The sequence below is a fragment of the Carassius auratus genome, chromosome 36 (assembly GCF_003368295.1).
Source record: "Carassius auratus strain Wakin chromosome 36, ASM336829v1, whole genome shotgun sequence".
NCBI lineage: Eukaryota > Metazoa > Chordata > Actinopteri > Cypriniformes > Cyprinidae > Carassius > Carassius auratus.
This window is the reverse complement of record NC_039278.1, coordinates 656,715-674,653: the sequence shown is the minus strand read 5'-3', so window position 1 is coordinate 674,653 and position 17,939 is coordinate 656,715. Positions and strand designations below refer to the sequence as shown.

The following is a 17,939-nucleotide window of genomic DNA, read 5'->3' as shown; positions in this document are numbered from 1 at the left end:
TTGATATTTCTCATGGGCTTTACAGTTTGGTTAAAACTCTTTTTTAGCGCATTTCATCTGTAAAAGAAAACCATGCCCAATAATTCTGCACACATGAATATAAGGAGTTTTTCTCTTCCAAATAATGGTAGTTATTAAGATTGATATGGTTTGGAATTGGTAAAATGTGCTTGGAAAAAATCACAATAAAACAATGTTTTAATGTTTAATTTGGAATATTAACTGACATGAATGAATGCTATATAAATATTGTTCATGTTAACATAATGTTTATAAATGAAATCTTATTGTAAAGTGTTAATAAAGTATATATATATATATATATTGTCTGTGAATGTGATTTTAAAGTCTAGATGATTCGGATTAACCCTTTAACTGCCATATCATTTAAAACCTCACTGCCAGAGGGATATTGTGAATGCATGTGCCCGCTGGGCACAGTTTACCTGATGCCACCGGGGTGGCGATGGCATTGGTGGCTTGAGCCCGCCACGCTGCTTGCAGCTATATTTTATTATTATTATTAGGGCTCAAGCCCGAAGGGGCGAAGAGCCCTATTGTTCTTCTAAGGATTATTCTTGTTATTATTATTTTTATTTTTTATTAAACCTTCCGGGGTGTTTTGGGGGCCTTAACATGCTCAAAAACTCTTGAAAATTGGCACACACATTGGAATCTGCGGCCATCAGGACGCCGCAGAGGCTGGGACCCGGGCGTGGCACAGGGGCTCTACAGCGCCCCCTGGAAGACAGTCAGAATTCTTGAACCATAGCTCACACACACTTGCATGTATTTATATCAAACTCGGTACACTTATAGATCTCATTGAGCCGAACAACTTTCACACTTTATGTCATAGGCTCCGCCCCAACAGGAAGTCAGCTATTCAGGGCTGTTTAAAAAAAGCATTGCTCTGGAATTTGAAATACTCCTCTGAGGTTTTCAACCCGTTCGCCACGAAACTCGGTGAACATGATCTCAAGACATTGAGGATGAAAAATTGCGAGGGGATTTTTGATATCTCGAACGGTTTGCCCGTGGCGAGGCATGGAACTTATGGCGAGAAATGAGAAACAGGAAATGTCTAATAACATCCACATACATTTCCTGAATTTTGATCAAACTTCATGGGTTTGTTCGTTGTATGATACCGATTGTATATATGTGGCTATTAAGAGTCAACGTTATAGCGCCACCAACTGGCAGCAGGAAGTGTGTCATTTTCCAAATGCTTTGAATTCAGCATCTTATTTTTACTCGATTTACTTAAAACTTCATCAGAATAATGACAAAACACGGCCGATGTAAATCTGTTGTGGGAATATTGATATCTGATATAGTGTTGCCATGGCAACGTGTCAAACTTGAATGTTCTGTTATGGTGAGTTTGAGGCAGACAACAAGCTCAGATTTACATGAAACTCAAAACACATATCAGTATTAGTGATAGCTAGACAATGGCAAAAGCTTTTAAAAGGGCGTGAAGGAGGCACTCTATAGCGCCACCTTTTGTCAAAAGTGGGGGGGTTAGTTTTAGCTACAGACACCAAACTTGGTACATAAATTGTTCTTTTCAAGACGGACAACTTTCTAATTCACAGTCATCAGCTACGATCAACAGGAAGTCGGCTATTTTGATTTGAATGTGTATTTTTGAGATTTTACAGTTGTGGAATTAATGAATACTCCTCACAGGGGAAGTACACTATACACACCAAACGTTGTCTACATGAAGAAAAAACATCGAGGAACTTAAATTGCGAACAGATTTTGGTTAGCTTGAACGGTTTTGTCGTGGTGATTTTTTTAAATGACAGTAAAAAGTGAAACATTAATCGTCTTGTATTTTTAAATTGCAGCTTCCAAACCTTTAAAAACATTTTTAATTTAGAAAACCAGTGATTCTGAGGAAATATGCATAGTTTCATGACTTTACAGCACTGTATGATTAAAAGAAAATTAAAAAACTGTCAGACATCTGATCTCACTCTGTCACTCTGTGTGCTGACTCTGTGTGTGTGTGTGAGTGTGAGTGGGGGAGGGGTGTGAGCTTAGTGGCAGACAGACAGAGAGAGAGAGAGAGAGAGAGAGAGAGACTTAAACATCTCTTTAATCACCAGAAAAAAAACTGTATTTTAAATAGTTATTTTTTTTGTTGTTGTTGCTAATTGTGCTGTTATCATTACATCTTAAGAAATATCTTAGGCCTTATCCTTTTCTGACAGTTTCAGGGATTAAAAAAAATCCTAAAAACCTTATTTGTGCTGCAAATAATAATTTCAAACTCATTTGATACTGACCTCTGTCACCCTGTGACATGACATTTATTTGAATTTACATAATCTCAAGGATGTAACAGTAAAACTGTTCAGCTCACAGATGAAGACTAAGCTTTAATGCAAGCAGAACTATTTCACAAATGCTTATAGGTTAATGAAATCATAACAAAACACTTTTAAATTATTTAAGGATTTGGTAACACTTTAAAATAATGTCTCAATTGTTAACATTAGTAAATGCATTGGTAACACTTCATAATAGCTGCAATTCTTAGCTAAGCATTTGTAAATAGTCAGTTCATGCTTTATATAGCCTTCTCCCAAAATTAATATTTTAGTAAGCATTTTATAAATACAGCTATAATTAAATTGTTCATGGTTTATATGCACATTTATTTTGAGGAGATTAAAGGCTGTAATCTCCCTAAAAAAATGTAAAATAAAAAATAAAATAAAATAAAATAAACAAACACAGAACTCATAAATATTTATTTCAAGATGCAATAAAAGAAAACTGTACACTTGAATTTATATATATATATATATATATATATATATATATATATATATATATATATATATATATATATATATATATATATATATACACACACACAATTGCTTAAGTTTATATTTAAAAATGTTTAGCAAGTGTACAGCTAATAATAATAATAATGCATTTTATTTAGTTTTAGCTACAGACACCAAACTCGGTACTTAAATTGTTCTTATCAAGACGGACAACTTTCTAATTCACAGTCATAAGCTACGATCAACAGGAAGTCAGCTATTTTGATTTGAATGTGTATTTTTGAGATTTTACAGTTGTGAATTAATGCATACTCCTCACATGGGAAGTACACTATACACACCAAACTTTGACTACATGAAGAAACAACATCGAGGAACTTAAATTGCGAACGGATTTTGGTTAGCTTGAACGGTTTTGACGTGGTGATTTTTGAAATGACAGTAAGAAGGGAAACATTAATTGTATTGTATGTCTAAATTGCAGCTTCCAAACACTTCAAGGCATGTTTTCATACAGAGATCAAATCATTATGAGGAAATATGCATAGTTTCATGACTTTACAACACTGTATGGATAAAAGAAAAGAAAAAACTGTCAGACTTCTCAACTGACATGATCTCACTCTGGCCACTCCGTCTGTGTGAGGAAAGGGAGGGGGAGAGGGAGGGGAGTGTGAGTGTGAGGGGGTTGGTGACTGTGAATCTTTGGTGACTGACAGTGTGTGTGGATTGTAGGGAGGGGCTGTCTGGCAGAGAGAGAGAGAGAGACCTAATCATTCCTTTAATAATCAGGAAAAAAAATCTATATTTTAAATTGTTATTGTTTTTGTTGTTGCTAATGGTGGTGTTTTTTTCCTTTCATTACAGGTTAAGAAATCTCTTAGGCCTTATCCTTTTCTGACAGTTTTTGGGATTTAAAAACATCCTAAGAAGCCTTATTTGTGCTGCAAATTATAATTTCAAACTCATTTGATACTGACCTATGACAACCTGTGACATGACATGACATTTATTAATCTCATGGATGTAACAGTAAAACTCTTCAACTGACAGCTTAAGCTGCAATGCAAGCAAAACTATTTCACAAATGCTTATAGGTCATTAAAATCATTACAAAACACTAATAAATTATTAAAGGGTTTGGTAACACTGTATAATAATGTCTAATTTGTTAACATTAGTAAATGAATTGGTAACACTTTATAATAACTGCACTCATTAGCTAAGCATTAGTAAATAGTTCATGATTATAAAGCCTTTTCCCTTAATAATAGTCATTATTAAGCAGGAATACATCTCTAATTACATTGTTCTTGGTTTAAAAGCACATATATTACAAAGGAGATTAAAGTTTCAGTTGTCTTATAAAATAAATCAATAAACACAACCCAGTTTGATTCAGAATTCAGAAATATTTATTTCAAGATGCAATAAAAGGAAACTGTACACTTGAAAAGGTTTTGAGCGATTCTTGAAGGACTAGCATCACCTTCACTTGTACGATGGTTTGAGGAATATATCTTCCAGATAGTACCGCCGCTCCCTATATGCAGAGTATGCAGTCTTCGTAGAGCACCAACTCCCAGAGGGGGCACCAGTTGCTCAAAAAAAACAAAACAAATATGCGCCATTCTCCCATCCGCGTTCGCGACCACTCAATAGCATTTGAGAAGAAAGACTTGTAGTCACAAAACAATTGTAATGTGTTCATATAGGTGTCAGCTACAATGCACACCTTATAATTTTTTATACATTTTAAAATAAAGTGTTACTAAAGTTATATATATTGTTCTGTGTATGTGATTTCAAAGTGTAGATTGGTCGGATTAACCCTTTAACTGCCACATCCCTTAAAACTTGATTGTCAGAGGGTTACTGTAAATGCTTATGCCCGCTGGGCACAGTTTTCCCGATGCCACCAGGGTGGCGTTGCACTGATGGCTTGAGCCCGACATCGCTGCTTGCAGCTATATTTCTTCTTCTTCTTCTTCTTCTCCCGAATGAATCGCATTTTTGAGGGCTTTAACATGCTCAAAAAGTCATGAAACTTTGCACACTCATCAAACCTGGTGAAAATTTTCGTCTGATATAGGATTCAGAAGAGGGTGTGGCAAAATGGCTCGACAGCGCCACCTATACCAAGAAAATCAACAGCCTTCCAGCTATGTTTCACGTACATGCACGAAAATTGGCACACATATGTAACACACCAATACCTACAAAAAAGACTCTTGGAGCGAAATTCTAAACCCAACAGGAAGTCGGTTATTTTTAATATTATGAGCATATTTTGTGTAATTTTGGTCATTTCCATGTGTTGTATTTTAACGAACTCCTCCTAGAGAGTTCTTCAAATCAACACCAAATTTGGTATGCCTAATCTAAAGGCCTTTGCGATGTTAAATTGCGAAGATCCTGACTTTTCGTTGAAGGGCGTGTCTGTGGCGGCCTGGCGAATTTCGATAATTCGCCATGAAAAATGAAGTTGCTATAACTCACACATACAATGACCAATCTGCCCCAAACTTCACATGTTTGATGAGACTCCGAACCTGAACAGATTGACATGCCCATATTCAGTTATAGTCATAGCGCCACCTATTGGCAACAGGAAGTGACATATTTTACGCTGCGACGAACTACTCCTAGAAATTTTATGACATCAATGTCTTTTTTGTGGTCAGTCTAATCTAAAGGCCTGTGCGATGTTCAGTTGTGAAGATCTTGAGTTTTCGTTAAAAGGCTTGTTCATGGCGCCGCGACGAAGTTCGATGTCTCGCCATGCGAATAAAAGATGTTATAACTCAGGCATAAGATGTCCGATCTTCCCCAAGCTTCACATGTGTGATAAGAGTCCTGGCCTGAACACATCTGAAGGCCAATATTCCACCGGGTGTGGCAAAATGGCTCGATAGCGCCACCTATACACTTTCAACAGAGTGCGCCTCGAGCTATGTTTCACGTACATGTAAAAAAATCGGTATACACATGTAACACAGCAATACCTACAAAAAAGTCTCTTGGCACGAAATCCGAATCCCAACAGGAAATCGGTTATTTAGAATTTTCTCTGCAAAATTGGCGTTGTTTTTGCCATTTTCAAGGGTTGTACTTTAACGAACTCCTCCTAGAGATTTATTCAGATCAACAACAAACTTGGTCAGTGTAATCTTAAGCACTTTGCGATGTTAAATTGCGAAGATCTTGAGGTTTCGTTAAAGGGCGTGTCCATGGCGGCCTGACAAATTTCGATGTTTCGCCATGAAAAAGGAAGTTGCTGTAACTCAGACATACAATGTCCAATCTGCCCCAAACTTCACATGTTGGATAAGACTCTTGACCTGAACAGATCTACATGCCCACATTCAGTTATAGTCATAGCGCCACCTGTTGGCAACAGGAAGTGACATATTTTACACTGTGACAGACTATTTCTAGAAATTTTATGACATCAATGTCTTTTTTGTGATCAGTCTAATCTAAAGACCTGTGTGATGTTTAGTTGTGAAGATCTTGAGTTTTTGTTAAAAGGCGTGTCCATGGCGCCGTGACGAAGTTCGATGTCTCGCCATGGGAATAAAAGATGTTATAACTCAGGCATAAAATGTCCGATCTTCCCCAAACTTCACGTGTGTGATAAGGGTCCTGGCCTGAACATATATGAAGGCAAATATTCCATTGGGTGTGGCAAAATGGCTCGATAGCGACACCTATACACTTTCAACGGAGTGCATATGCACTTTCAACGGAGTGTGCATCGAGCTATGTTTCACGTACATGTACAAAAATCAGTACACACATGTAACACACCAATACCTACAAAAAAGTCTCTTGGTACGAAATCCGAATCCCAACAGGAAGTCAGTTATTTAGAATTTTCTCTGCAAAATTGGTGTTGTTTTTGCCATTTTCAGGGGTTGTACTTTAACTAACTCCTCCTAGAGATTTATTCAGATCTTCACCAAACTTGGTCAGTGTAATCTAAAGGCCTTTGCATTGTTAAATTGCGAAGATCTTGAGGTTTCGTTAAAGGACGTGTCCATGGCGGCCTGACAAATTTTGATATATTGCGATGAAAAGGAAGTTGCTGTAACTCAGACATACAATGTCCAATCTGCGCCAAACTTCACATGTTAGTTAAGACTTCTGCCCTTAACAGATCAACATGCCCATATTCAGTTATAGTAATAGCGCCACCTGCTGGCAACAGGAAGTGACATGTTTTAGGCTGCGACAAATTACTCCTATAATTTTTTTGAGATTAACATATATTTTGTGGTCAGTCTAATCTAAAGGCCTGTGCAATGTTAACTTTTGGAGATCTTGAGTTTTTGTTAAAGGGTGTTTCCATGGCGCCATGACAAAATTTGATGTCTTGCCACAGCAAGAGAAGTTGTTGTAACTCAAGCATAAAATGTTCAATCTTCCCCAAACTTCACATGTTTGATAAAAGTCCTGGCCTGAACACATCTGAAGGCCAATATTCCATTATAATGATAGCGCCACCTGCTGGCAACAGGAAGATTGGCACATATATGGGATATACTTTGATATATTCAACTTATATTTAGGACATTAGATGCATATTTCTCAACGTTCACCTTTTTACTAAAGCCACACGATTGCTGTGAGCCCGGGTGCGAGGGCCCGTTCATCGCTGCTTGCAGCTTTAATTCATGTTTGTACCTTGTTTAGTCAAAAAGTACAATGAAAAATAAATTTCAGCCTGGTGGTGGCGGCCATTTTGAATTTCTTAATTTTGAGGCATTTTGGGACACTTTTGAGCTTCATATACAGCAGATTTGGATTCAGCACCCCTTAATACTCCTAGAAATGTTGTATAATATAAATAATCACAAAATGCCTCCAGCACTTTAAATAAGCACTTTTTCAGAAATTCTGCCTAGACTATGAGAAAGGAATAGATTTTACCTGAGCCTGTTCCTCCATTAATTTCTTTAGTTCGTCTGAAAAGTCATGATTATCAAAACGTGAAAAAAAGGTGATCAATGCTTCAGATAACTCACTATCATTTGTATACATTGGCAATTGGACTGATTTTTTTTGTGTTTTTTGCAACCCTATCATTCTTTTCACCCCATCACATGCTACCTTCAGGTTGTTACTGCCCAGTCTTTCCTCTATCTTATTTTTATATTGCAATTTAGCCTTCTTGATTTCTGCTCGGACCTCCTTCGTTGCCTCCCTAATTTCATGCTCATTCCCGTTATGAAAGCACTATGATTTTTCATTAATACTTGTTTCAATGAGCTAGTGACCCATGGCTTATTATTTGCATACACTTTGACAAGTTTTTTGGGAATAATAGAATCCACACAAAAAGAAATATAGCAACATACAGCATCAACAACCTCATCAATATCCGAAGCAGAGTCAATGAAAACAGACCAATCGATGCAGTCAAAACAACCTTGTAATTTCAGAACAGACTCTTCGTCCCAGATCTCAATCTCTCTAGTTTTAACTTCCCCCCTTTTGAGTATAGGTCTGTACACCGGGATGAGATTAATAGTACAGTGATCCGAAGATCCTATGGGAGCCAGAGGGGAGACCTTGTATGCCTCCTTAATTGAACCATAGCATTTGTCCAGTTTTATTTTTTCTAGTTGAACATGTGACATATTGATAAAAATTGAGGGATTTACTCAGTTTGCATTTATTAAAATCCCCCATAAGCAGACATGGGGCATCCGGGGAAAGAGATTGAAGTCTTTGAGTCACTTTACGAATTATATCGGCAGCAGTTTGTGTTTTTGTTTGGGGTGAATATATATTACAGTCACAGATATCTGGGGAAATTCTCTCGTGAGATAGAACAGACGAACGGAGATGGAAAGCAGTTAGATGTCAGGAGTGCATATCTTTTCCCTGACGGTGATGTTGCTACGCCACCGCTGGTTTATATACACACTCCCCCCCCCCCCCCACCCTGAGATTTCCCCGTAACTTCAGAGTCTCTATCCATCCTAACAGGCGCCCCAAAGCCGCTGATCGATAAGTCCGTGTCGCTGTCTTTAGACGACAGCCACGTCTCACTGAAGGCCATAATACAGGCATTCCTGTATTCCTGTAGATAGTTCGAATTTGCTTGTAGTTCATCGATCTTATTTCTGAGTGACTGAGCATTTGCAAATATTATTGAAGGGAGAGGAATACGTCGTATTTTTTGTTGTTTTAACCGGAGTCGTACGCCACCTCTCTTTCCTCGCTTCCTCTCTTTATGAGAGTTTTTGCAACCATTTCCAGGAGACCTACGCCTAGAGATCTTGGCTAGAATATCTTCAGATACAAGCGGGTCCCAGTATATATGTCCCATAAGCGGATTGTCCCATCGCATCAAACATTCCCGAGAGTATGTCCTTACCGGCTCACGTTGCTGGCTGTGTTCGCCTTGGACATAATAAATCCATAAAGTCCATAAGATGACAACGTAGTATATCTCCATGGCGACTGCTTAAATGAACAATCGTATCTAGTCCATTTCCATCAAACAACGTCAAAAACAGAAAACTTTAGCACTTTTTGACAAACAAACGCAGACAACAACACACCTGCTGCTGGTCGCCACAAGAGCAGCGCCCCCTCCTCCAGATAGAAACACAGATGATACTTGGCTGTGGATACACAGTCCAGGAAGATGCAGGTGAGTGAAGGATCCGAAGTGCGTGATGAGTTGCCAGCAGGAGAGGGTGACACAGGAACTGAGGTAGAGCGAGCCGAGAGGTAAGTGATGATCCGATTGTGATATGCGATTAATGGACGGGGTTCCGGGGGACACGGACATCCAAAACGCAGAAACACACAAGAGAGCAAAACATCAGACGAGTAAAAGGAAACAACGCTCTGACAAACTCAAGACCCTAGACAGGATTAATGAGTGACAGCTATTGCTGATGACAATTAGTGGTGACACCCACAAGAAACAATCAGTGCTGACGAGTAACACCGACTTCACCCACATAGTGAAAAACCCAGAGATCACGGTTTACCAGCCGTGACAGTACCCCCCCTTCCTAGGAACGCCTCCTGGAGTTCCCAGAAGGGCCTACCTGCTGATTGTAATCATCATTAAGGGAGTGATCCAGTATGTCCCTAGCAGGTACCAACTCCTCTTCTCCGGACCTTAACCTTCCCAGTCCACCAAGTACTGGAATCCTTGTCCCCTCCGTCTCAAGTCCAGAATCTGATTTACCGAATAAGTTGGCTCCCTATCTACGAGATGTTGTGGTGGGGGAACTGGGGTAGGCGGATTAATACGTGAATAAAACACGGGTGTAATTTTGGACACATGGAAGGCGGGATGAATCCTCCTGTACGCAGGAGGTAGTTTGAGGCGGACTGTCACCGGACTAATGATCTTGGTTACAGGAAACGAGCAAAAACATTTTGGAGCTAATTTATTAGAAGCGGAGCGGAAGGATGTCAGTAGATAGCCACACTTTTTGACCCATGACGTATACGGGAGGCTTTGACCTGTGGCCATCAGCCTTGGCCTTATTGCGCTCCCTCATCTGGAGCAGAGTCTCACGGGCTCTGGTCCTGGTGCGGTGTCACCTCTGGACAAATGTGTGAGTGGAGGGGACCGCGCCTTCAGACTCCAGACTAGGAAAAACATGTGGCTGGTAACCTGAGCTACACTGAAACGGAGAGAGGCCTGTGGCTGACACTGGTAATGAGCTGTGAGCGTACTCCACCATAGAAAGTTGTTGGCTCCAGGAAGAAGGATTCTTGGAGACTAAACATCGCAATGTTCTCTTTAAATCCTGGTTGGCTCGGTCAGATTGCCCGTTACTCTGAGGGTGATAACCCAAAGACAAAAATTTGGATTCAAATTGGGATCCCCTGTCAGAAACCACGTCTACCTGGAGGCCAGTACAAACATCACAAGGGATTTATCATTAACATTTGTTTCTCTGGATAATGTTCTATGAAGTACCATTACTTCAAACGAGTTATACTTGAAGCCTGCCTTCTGAGAAATCCTGAAAACGTTGTTATAAATTGAAGCAACACCAGCTTTGGATTTTGGACACTGCTCATGATTATAACAGTAATCTTGGGGGGTAGACACATTTAAAATAATGTAATCATCAGGTTTTAGCCAGGTTTCTTTCGTAGAAAGGGACCTGATATTTAATAAGCCAAGCTTTATCATTTGTTTATCCGTATTGCATCTGTTTTTTATTTTTTGAACCTCAATTAAATTGTTACTCTTAAATTGGTTTGGATATTTTTTTGTGTTTTCTAGTTTGGGGAACAGACACTGTTCTCTATAGTGTGATATCTAGATTAAAGATTCTCCATGTGCTGGAAATTAACTTATGTGACGTGAGGCGTCTAGCAGCTGGTCGGTTTAGCCAGTCTGTCTGCTTCCTGACCTGGGCCCCAGTTATTCAAGTATAAACTCTAAGACTACGTGCCAGATTTCTAGAGAGTAGAGTGGCACCAGCCCAGGAGGGATGAAGACCATCTCTTTTCAACAGGTCAGGTCTGCCCCAAAAGCTCATCCAATTGTCTATGAAACCTATGTTATTCTTCGGGGACCACTTAGACATCCAGCCACTGAGTAATGACAATCTGCTATGTAGGGCTGAAACGATTCCTCGAGTAACTCGATTACAAAAAATCATCGAGGCAAATTCCTCTGCCTCGAAGCCTCTTTTAATTTATTTTAAATCTCAAATCAGGTTCTTTGGCAATGATTTTTTTAATGTGACAACGCGTTTAAGTCACCCACAAAGCAGAAGGAGACACAAGCTCTGCGTCCAAAGTCGCATACTTCAAGGAGTCAGCAGTGTTTTGATTTGAGGGCACGGGCAAACGTAAAGATAACGTCGTGGCATGTGTCCATTGCAAGATAGAGCTGGCATACCACAACTAGGGCCCTATGATTTCCGCGATACAGAAAACACGGAGGGAATCACGGAATCTAGTCATAAAAACGGAATTTACAGTTTAACGCGGAATGGCAAGGAATTTGCCAAATTTTAAATGAATTCATCAAAAATAGCTCATTGCACTTACATCAAATCACGATATGGACTAATAACTGTAAATATGAAGCCGGAATAGTCTGTTTAAATATGAATCCTGCATGTTCTGCGTGTCTTTGTTAATGAATGGAGCAGAAGCGCGTCTTCATTCATTAAACACACTGAAGCGCGCATGATGCTCGCGGTGAATTCAGCGTCTGCTGTCTCTCTAAATAAGACATGAACACATGTACAACATCTCCAGAACTGCTCTGACAGTCACTTCATGAGCATTTGACCGTTTGAGTTGAGTAAAACTAGCGTCACATCACACTGTTAAGGCACGCCAACCTGTCAAAATAAAAGTCCGGTTAAAGACTGTTGTTCAGCAGAATGTACATAGACTACTACTAAAAAAAAAATCTTAAATTTTTTTTTTTAAGCTTTAATCACGCAACATTTCTTCCATGTTTTATTTTTTATAGTAAATCCCCTTTGTTTACCAAAAAGTTAAGTATATTTTAAATAATTAAAAGATAAATTTATGTTTTATGTGTTTAATGTGCATCTCAGAAAATGCTTTATTTAAATCCCCAACTGAATGGCACTTAAATGTACTTAATTCATCTGTCAACTTTATTGTCATTGTTCACAGTACAAGTAAAGACAGAGAAACAATGGGTAATAATTAAATGCTTATTTTTGATAATTTAAAATTAAAAAAATAAAAAATAAAATAAAAAATCTAAAAAAGGAAACTTAGTTGTTCATTTTAAGAGACCCAGGAATCTTATTTTCTCTTGCATAATTAATATTGCACTTTAAGCAAAAACAAATTTTATCTGATTACTCGATTAATCGATGGAGTTTTCGGTAGCATACTCGATTACTAAAATATTCGGTAGCTACAGCCCTACTGCTATGCATCTCGTCACCACGGTAAGCAGGGAGGGGACCAGAGCATATTACAGTGTCTGACATCATGCTTGCAAGTTCACACACCTCTTTAATATTATTTTTAGTGATCTCCGACTGGCGAAGTCGAACATCATTAGCACCGGCATGAATAACAATCTTACTGTATATACGTTTAGAGTTAGCCAGCACTTTTACATTTGCCAAGATGTCAAGCACAGAATATAGCATTCTGTGCTTGATAGAGACACCAGCCACCATATACAAATGTTTGATGGGGAGCCAGATCCCATCAAACATTTGTATATGGTGGCTGGTGTCTCTATATTCATGTTCCATACAATAGAATCGCCAATAACTAAAGCACTTTCATCAGGTTTCTCAGTGGGTGCATCACTGTGTGGGGAGAACCTGTTTAATGTTTTGATCGGAACAGAAGAGTGGTGTTTTGAGTCTTTTAAGTGTGTTTTAAGTCTGCGATTTGCCTTAAATCATAATTTGTGTCTTTACACATCAATGTATCATCAAGAGCCGTAGGGTTTAATTTGGTTTTGTTTGTTCATTTTAGACATGATTCCCAACCACTTGCATTATTTGACTAACAGATGGTTTGTGTTCTACTGAAGAAAGTCACCTACATCTTGGATGCCCTTAGAGTAAACATCAACATAAAATTTATTTTTTTGAGTGAACTATTCCTTTAACTGCAGTTTGTGTACTGTAAATACGTGTAAATTCATCTGTTTGGTAACTTTTTTCAGGTGTTCTCCGATGATCACTGTCTGTCATGTGCTGTGATTTTGATGTGCAGCATAGTCATAGAAAACTGTTGGGGGATTGCTTTTATGACAACATATATAGAAATACTTATCATTACAAATCTAGTGAAATTCTGTATTATTATTCCTTCATTTAACCAGGGGAAATCATATTGAGACGATAGTCTCTTTTTTCAAATGGTCCCTGGCCAAGAAAGGCAGCACTTAAAAATGTAAAAAGAAAAAAAAAAAAAAAAAAAAACTCATCAAAAACAAAGCATACCAAATTACACAATAACATATCAACACCACAACACATCCTACTACACGGAGTATGACAGCTACATGAAGCTCCATACAAGAATCCAAACAGAACAGCAGTCTATATACAATCACACTTATAGCTGAAGGTTTCTGTGACATATAATTTTAAATCATTAAGTGGGATAATAGTGCTTATCTTCAACTGTTTCTGCAAAGCATTCCATGTTGAAGGAGCATTGTAACGGATTTTACCAAATTCAGATTTTACAGCAGGTGTAGTAAAAAGAATGCTATTATTAGACCTAAGATTGTATCTATTGTTTTCTACAAAATAGAAAACTGATAAATAAGAAGGCAATAGTCCTAACACTGCTTTATAAATAAAAATAAGCCAGTGATGCTGTCTACGGATTGAGAGTGGAGGCCAACCTGATAAACTATACAAACTACAATGATGTGTAAAATACTCTGCTTTAGTGACAAAGCGTGGAGCAGAATGGTATACAGAATCCAATGACCGTAAAACAGACTTTGCTGCATGCATGTACAGAACATCTCCATAGTCTATAACAGATAAAAAGGTAGCAGCAACAAGTTCCTTTCTTGCCTTTAAATTAAAACAAGCCTTATTTCCATAAAAAAATCTTAATTTAACTCTCAGCTTTTTTACCAATTTATCTACATGGGGATTAAAAGTGAGCTTTTCATCTAATAAAAAACCCAGATAATTATAACATGACACTCTTTCAATTTTCTGGTCATATAGAGTAATAATTTGAGGCAAATCCTGTACATTCCTAGAATGAGTAAATAACATAAATTTGGTCTTTTAGAGTTTAGTACCAATTTTAATTTAAGTAGATTTTTTTGTAAAACTGTAAAAGCATCCAGCAATTTATTTAATGCCTCATACGGAGATCTAGCAGTACTGTATATAATAGTATCGTCCGCATAGAGATGTGCAGCTACATCTACATTTGTACAAATATCATTTATGTAGATCGTAAACAACAAATGCCCTAATGGTATGGAACCTTGAGGGACTCCAACCATTAATTCTGCCTCCCCTGATATAATGCCTTCACAAGTGACACACTGATATCTACTAGACCGATAGTTTTTAAACCATTCAATAGCATTATCAGACATCCCAATTTTAGACAGACGTTTTAACAAAATAGCATGATCAACCTTATCAAAAGCTTTTGAAAGATCAATAAATAATGCTGCACAAGATTCTTTACAGTCAATAGCACTAACAATATCATCAACTACCTTTGTGGCTGCTGTGATGGTGCTATACCCTTTCCTAAAACCTGATTGAAAAGGAATAAGAATATTATTTACTATTAAGAAGTCCTTCAACTGATCACTAACCAACGACTCAAAAATTTTAGCTAAAACTGAGAGTTTTGAAATAGGACGATAATTGTCCGTAATAGTTGAATCCCCATTTTTTAAAAGTGGTCTTACATGCGCTGTCTTCCAAGACTGGGGTATAATGTTTTGTTCCAAAGATAAATTAAAAATATAAGTTATTGGTTCAACAATAATATTAGCCACTGTAAACATCTGTTCAACGCATACAGTTGGAGATGGAATTGTTTATGCAGATGAAATTTCTGATGCAGATGGTGTTTGCTGCATTAACTGCTAACTGAGCTGGAAAAGCTTCAGCCTGAGCCAATTTTAATTTTGTAGTAAAATGCTGTATCCAGGGCTTGAAAAGTTGAAAAATGTAGGAGCAAATAGGAGCTGGATATATATTAGGCATGTGACAATATACATTTTTCAAATCATGATAATTGCTGTATCTTTTATCATGGTATTATCACATTGATTTAGGTTAGGGGAAGAAAGTGTTGTCCTGGTAAAAGGTTTAATAAATTTTTTCTTAAAACAAAAATATTGACCTCAGGTCCTTCAACATTTATGTCATCTAAATTTAAATGTGTGTTGCTGTAACCTGTTTTCGTTAAGTATTTGAAATACAATATATATAAAAAAAAGCAAGACAAGTATACTACTGTACATGTAGTAATGGTATAATTACTATATTAATTTTTATTGGGTTTATTGTTATTATTGTATAAAAAGTTTAATATTAAATTTAAATTTAATGTAAAAAAATGTTTGTTTGAATTCTTTGTTTGCAGAATGTGGATGATGATGCCAGTATTCACGATAAACTGCTGTGGGCCATTCACATGAGTGGGCTGGATGATCTGCTGAAGTTTCTGGCGTGTGCTCAGAGTGAACAGCAATGGAGCTTCCACATCTTGGAAATCATCTCCCTAATGTTTCGAGATCAGGTGACATATATTTGAATAATATTTGACACACAAAGTCTTTGCTTTTTAAAAGAGTAGTTCAACACACAGAAAATCTATCTGCACTGTTGATCCATGTAATGCGAGCTTTAAAAAGAAAAAAAAGAGGCAACTGAAATACATAAAGGGTTCGTACAAAGGGCCGGTTGCACCAGCTAGATGTAAAAAAGCTGGGTGAAAGCCCTATGCTGGGCTTTTCAACTTCCAGCTTTACGATAAATTAGTGCTGGGTGGTTTGACCACTGATAGTCGAACATTTGAATATTCATTCTGCTCTAATTATTCAATTAATAAAAATGATATTCAAATTTCGCTATATTTTTGCTTGCCATAAAAAAAAAAAAAATAAATATCCACAATAAACCCTAATTCGGTAACTTTCTGTGATTCTTCACGGCATATTTGAAGATGTATGCAAGCAAAATATTATTGATGAATGAATAAGAAAGGTCCCCAACCTTTTTAGCACCTTTTTAGGTTTAATGTCAGACAATATTTTCACGGACCGGGCTTTAAGGTGTGACAGATAAATACAACAAAATAAAATGATACGACTGGCATAAAAACTGTGATATATTATAAATATAGTAATAAACATGAATCCATTGTGTATTCTTATGCAACTTTATTAGCAGCGTCCTCATAACATCACACCAACATAACATGAATAACATCCTCTCTGCCCCTAACGCTCACTGACTGACATTTAAACATGCCTTAAAAATATAATCCACCGCGCCCGGCTCTACTGGTCCAATCAGCGCAGGGTTGTGCCAGTGTTGTTTTGTGTCGAAAATGTAAAAAATATATATAATGAGCGAGTACATCATGAATCTATTTTCCCAAACCGTGTTTTTGTATTTTCCTGAATCACTACGGTACCCTTATAATAAGTGTTTATATTCGGACTATTTTAGTCTGGTTGTGGTTGGCAACGCTGCAGAGTAGCACAGTACCTGCTTGACTCGCCATAGATGTAAACGGAGAGAAGTAGCTCCAGCTACAATGTTCTTCTGCCAGTTACTGACTGCAGCTTTAATTTAAGTTATTTATTCTTTCTTGTGTGGCCTGGTACCAAATGACGCACGGACCGGTACCGGTCCGCTGCCCGGGGGTTGGGGACCGCTGTTCTACAGTACTTCAAATATGCCATGGAGAATCACAGAAAGTGACTGAATTCAAGAACATTGTTGCAGCATTTCTCAAGCAATGAATAAACGCCGCTAACTTAGAGAATGCTGTGAAAACTCCTCTTCTCGCATCCGCCCTAGGCCCTCAGCCCAAACATCTAAGGTTTCTCGATGAAAACATGAGAAGAAAAAAAAACGCATTGAACATTATCAGAACATTTTCCTCGATGCTAGTGGTGCAGATGCAGCTAAGTCAAGTCACCTTTATTTATATAGCGCTTTAAACAAAATACATTGCGTCAAAGCAACTGAACAACATTCATTAGGAAAACAGTGTTTCAATGATGCGAAATGATAGTTAAAGGCAGTTCATCATTGAATTCAGTGATGTCATTTCTGTTCAGTTAAATAGTGTCTGTGCTTTTATTTGCAATCAAGTCAACGATATCGCTGTAGATGAAGTGACCCTAACAAAGCAAGCCAGAGGCGACAGCGGCAAGGAACTGAAGCTCCATCGGTGACAGAATGGAGAAAAAAACCTTGGGAGAAACCAGGCTCAGTTGGGGGGACAGTTCTCCTCTGACCAGAAGAAACCAGTAGTTCAATTCCAGGCTTCAATTACCAGATTTCAGAATAAAAAGTTCAAACCCAATTTTAGAGTATGCATGTGGCCAAATATTTAAAATTACATTGATTTAAATGTTGCATCACCAGGCCGTCGGCGTTGTCTGCAGATATT

At 37.8% G+C, this 17,939-nt stretch overlaps 1 protein-coding gene across 1 annotated transcript in view; it reads left to right on the top strand.

Moving 5' to 3' along the window:
* LOC113055613 (protein timeless homolog) overlaps positions 1 to 17,939 on the top strand; it is a 78,458-nt gene that overhangs the window by 4,473 nt on the left and 56,046 nt on the right. The window contains exon 3 of the mRNA XM_026222034.1: positions 15,897 to 16,052. Coding sequence (XP_026077819.1) covers positions 15,897 to 16,052 — 156 coding nt within the window. The remainder of the gene's footprint in view (positions 1 to 15,896; positions 16,053 to 17,939) is intronic.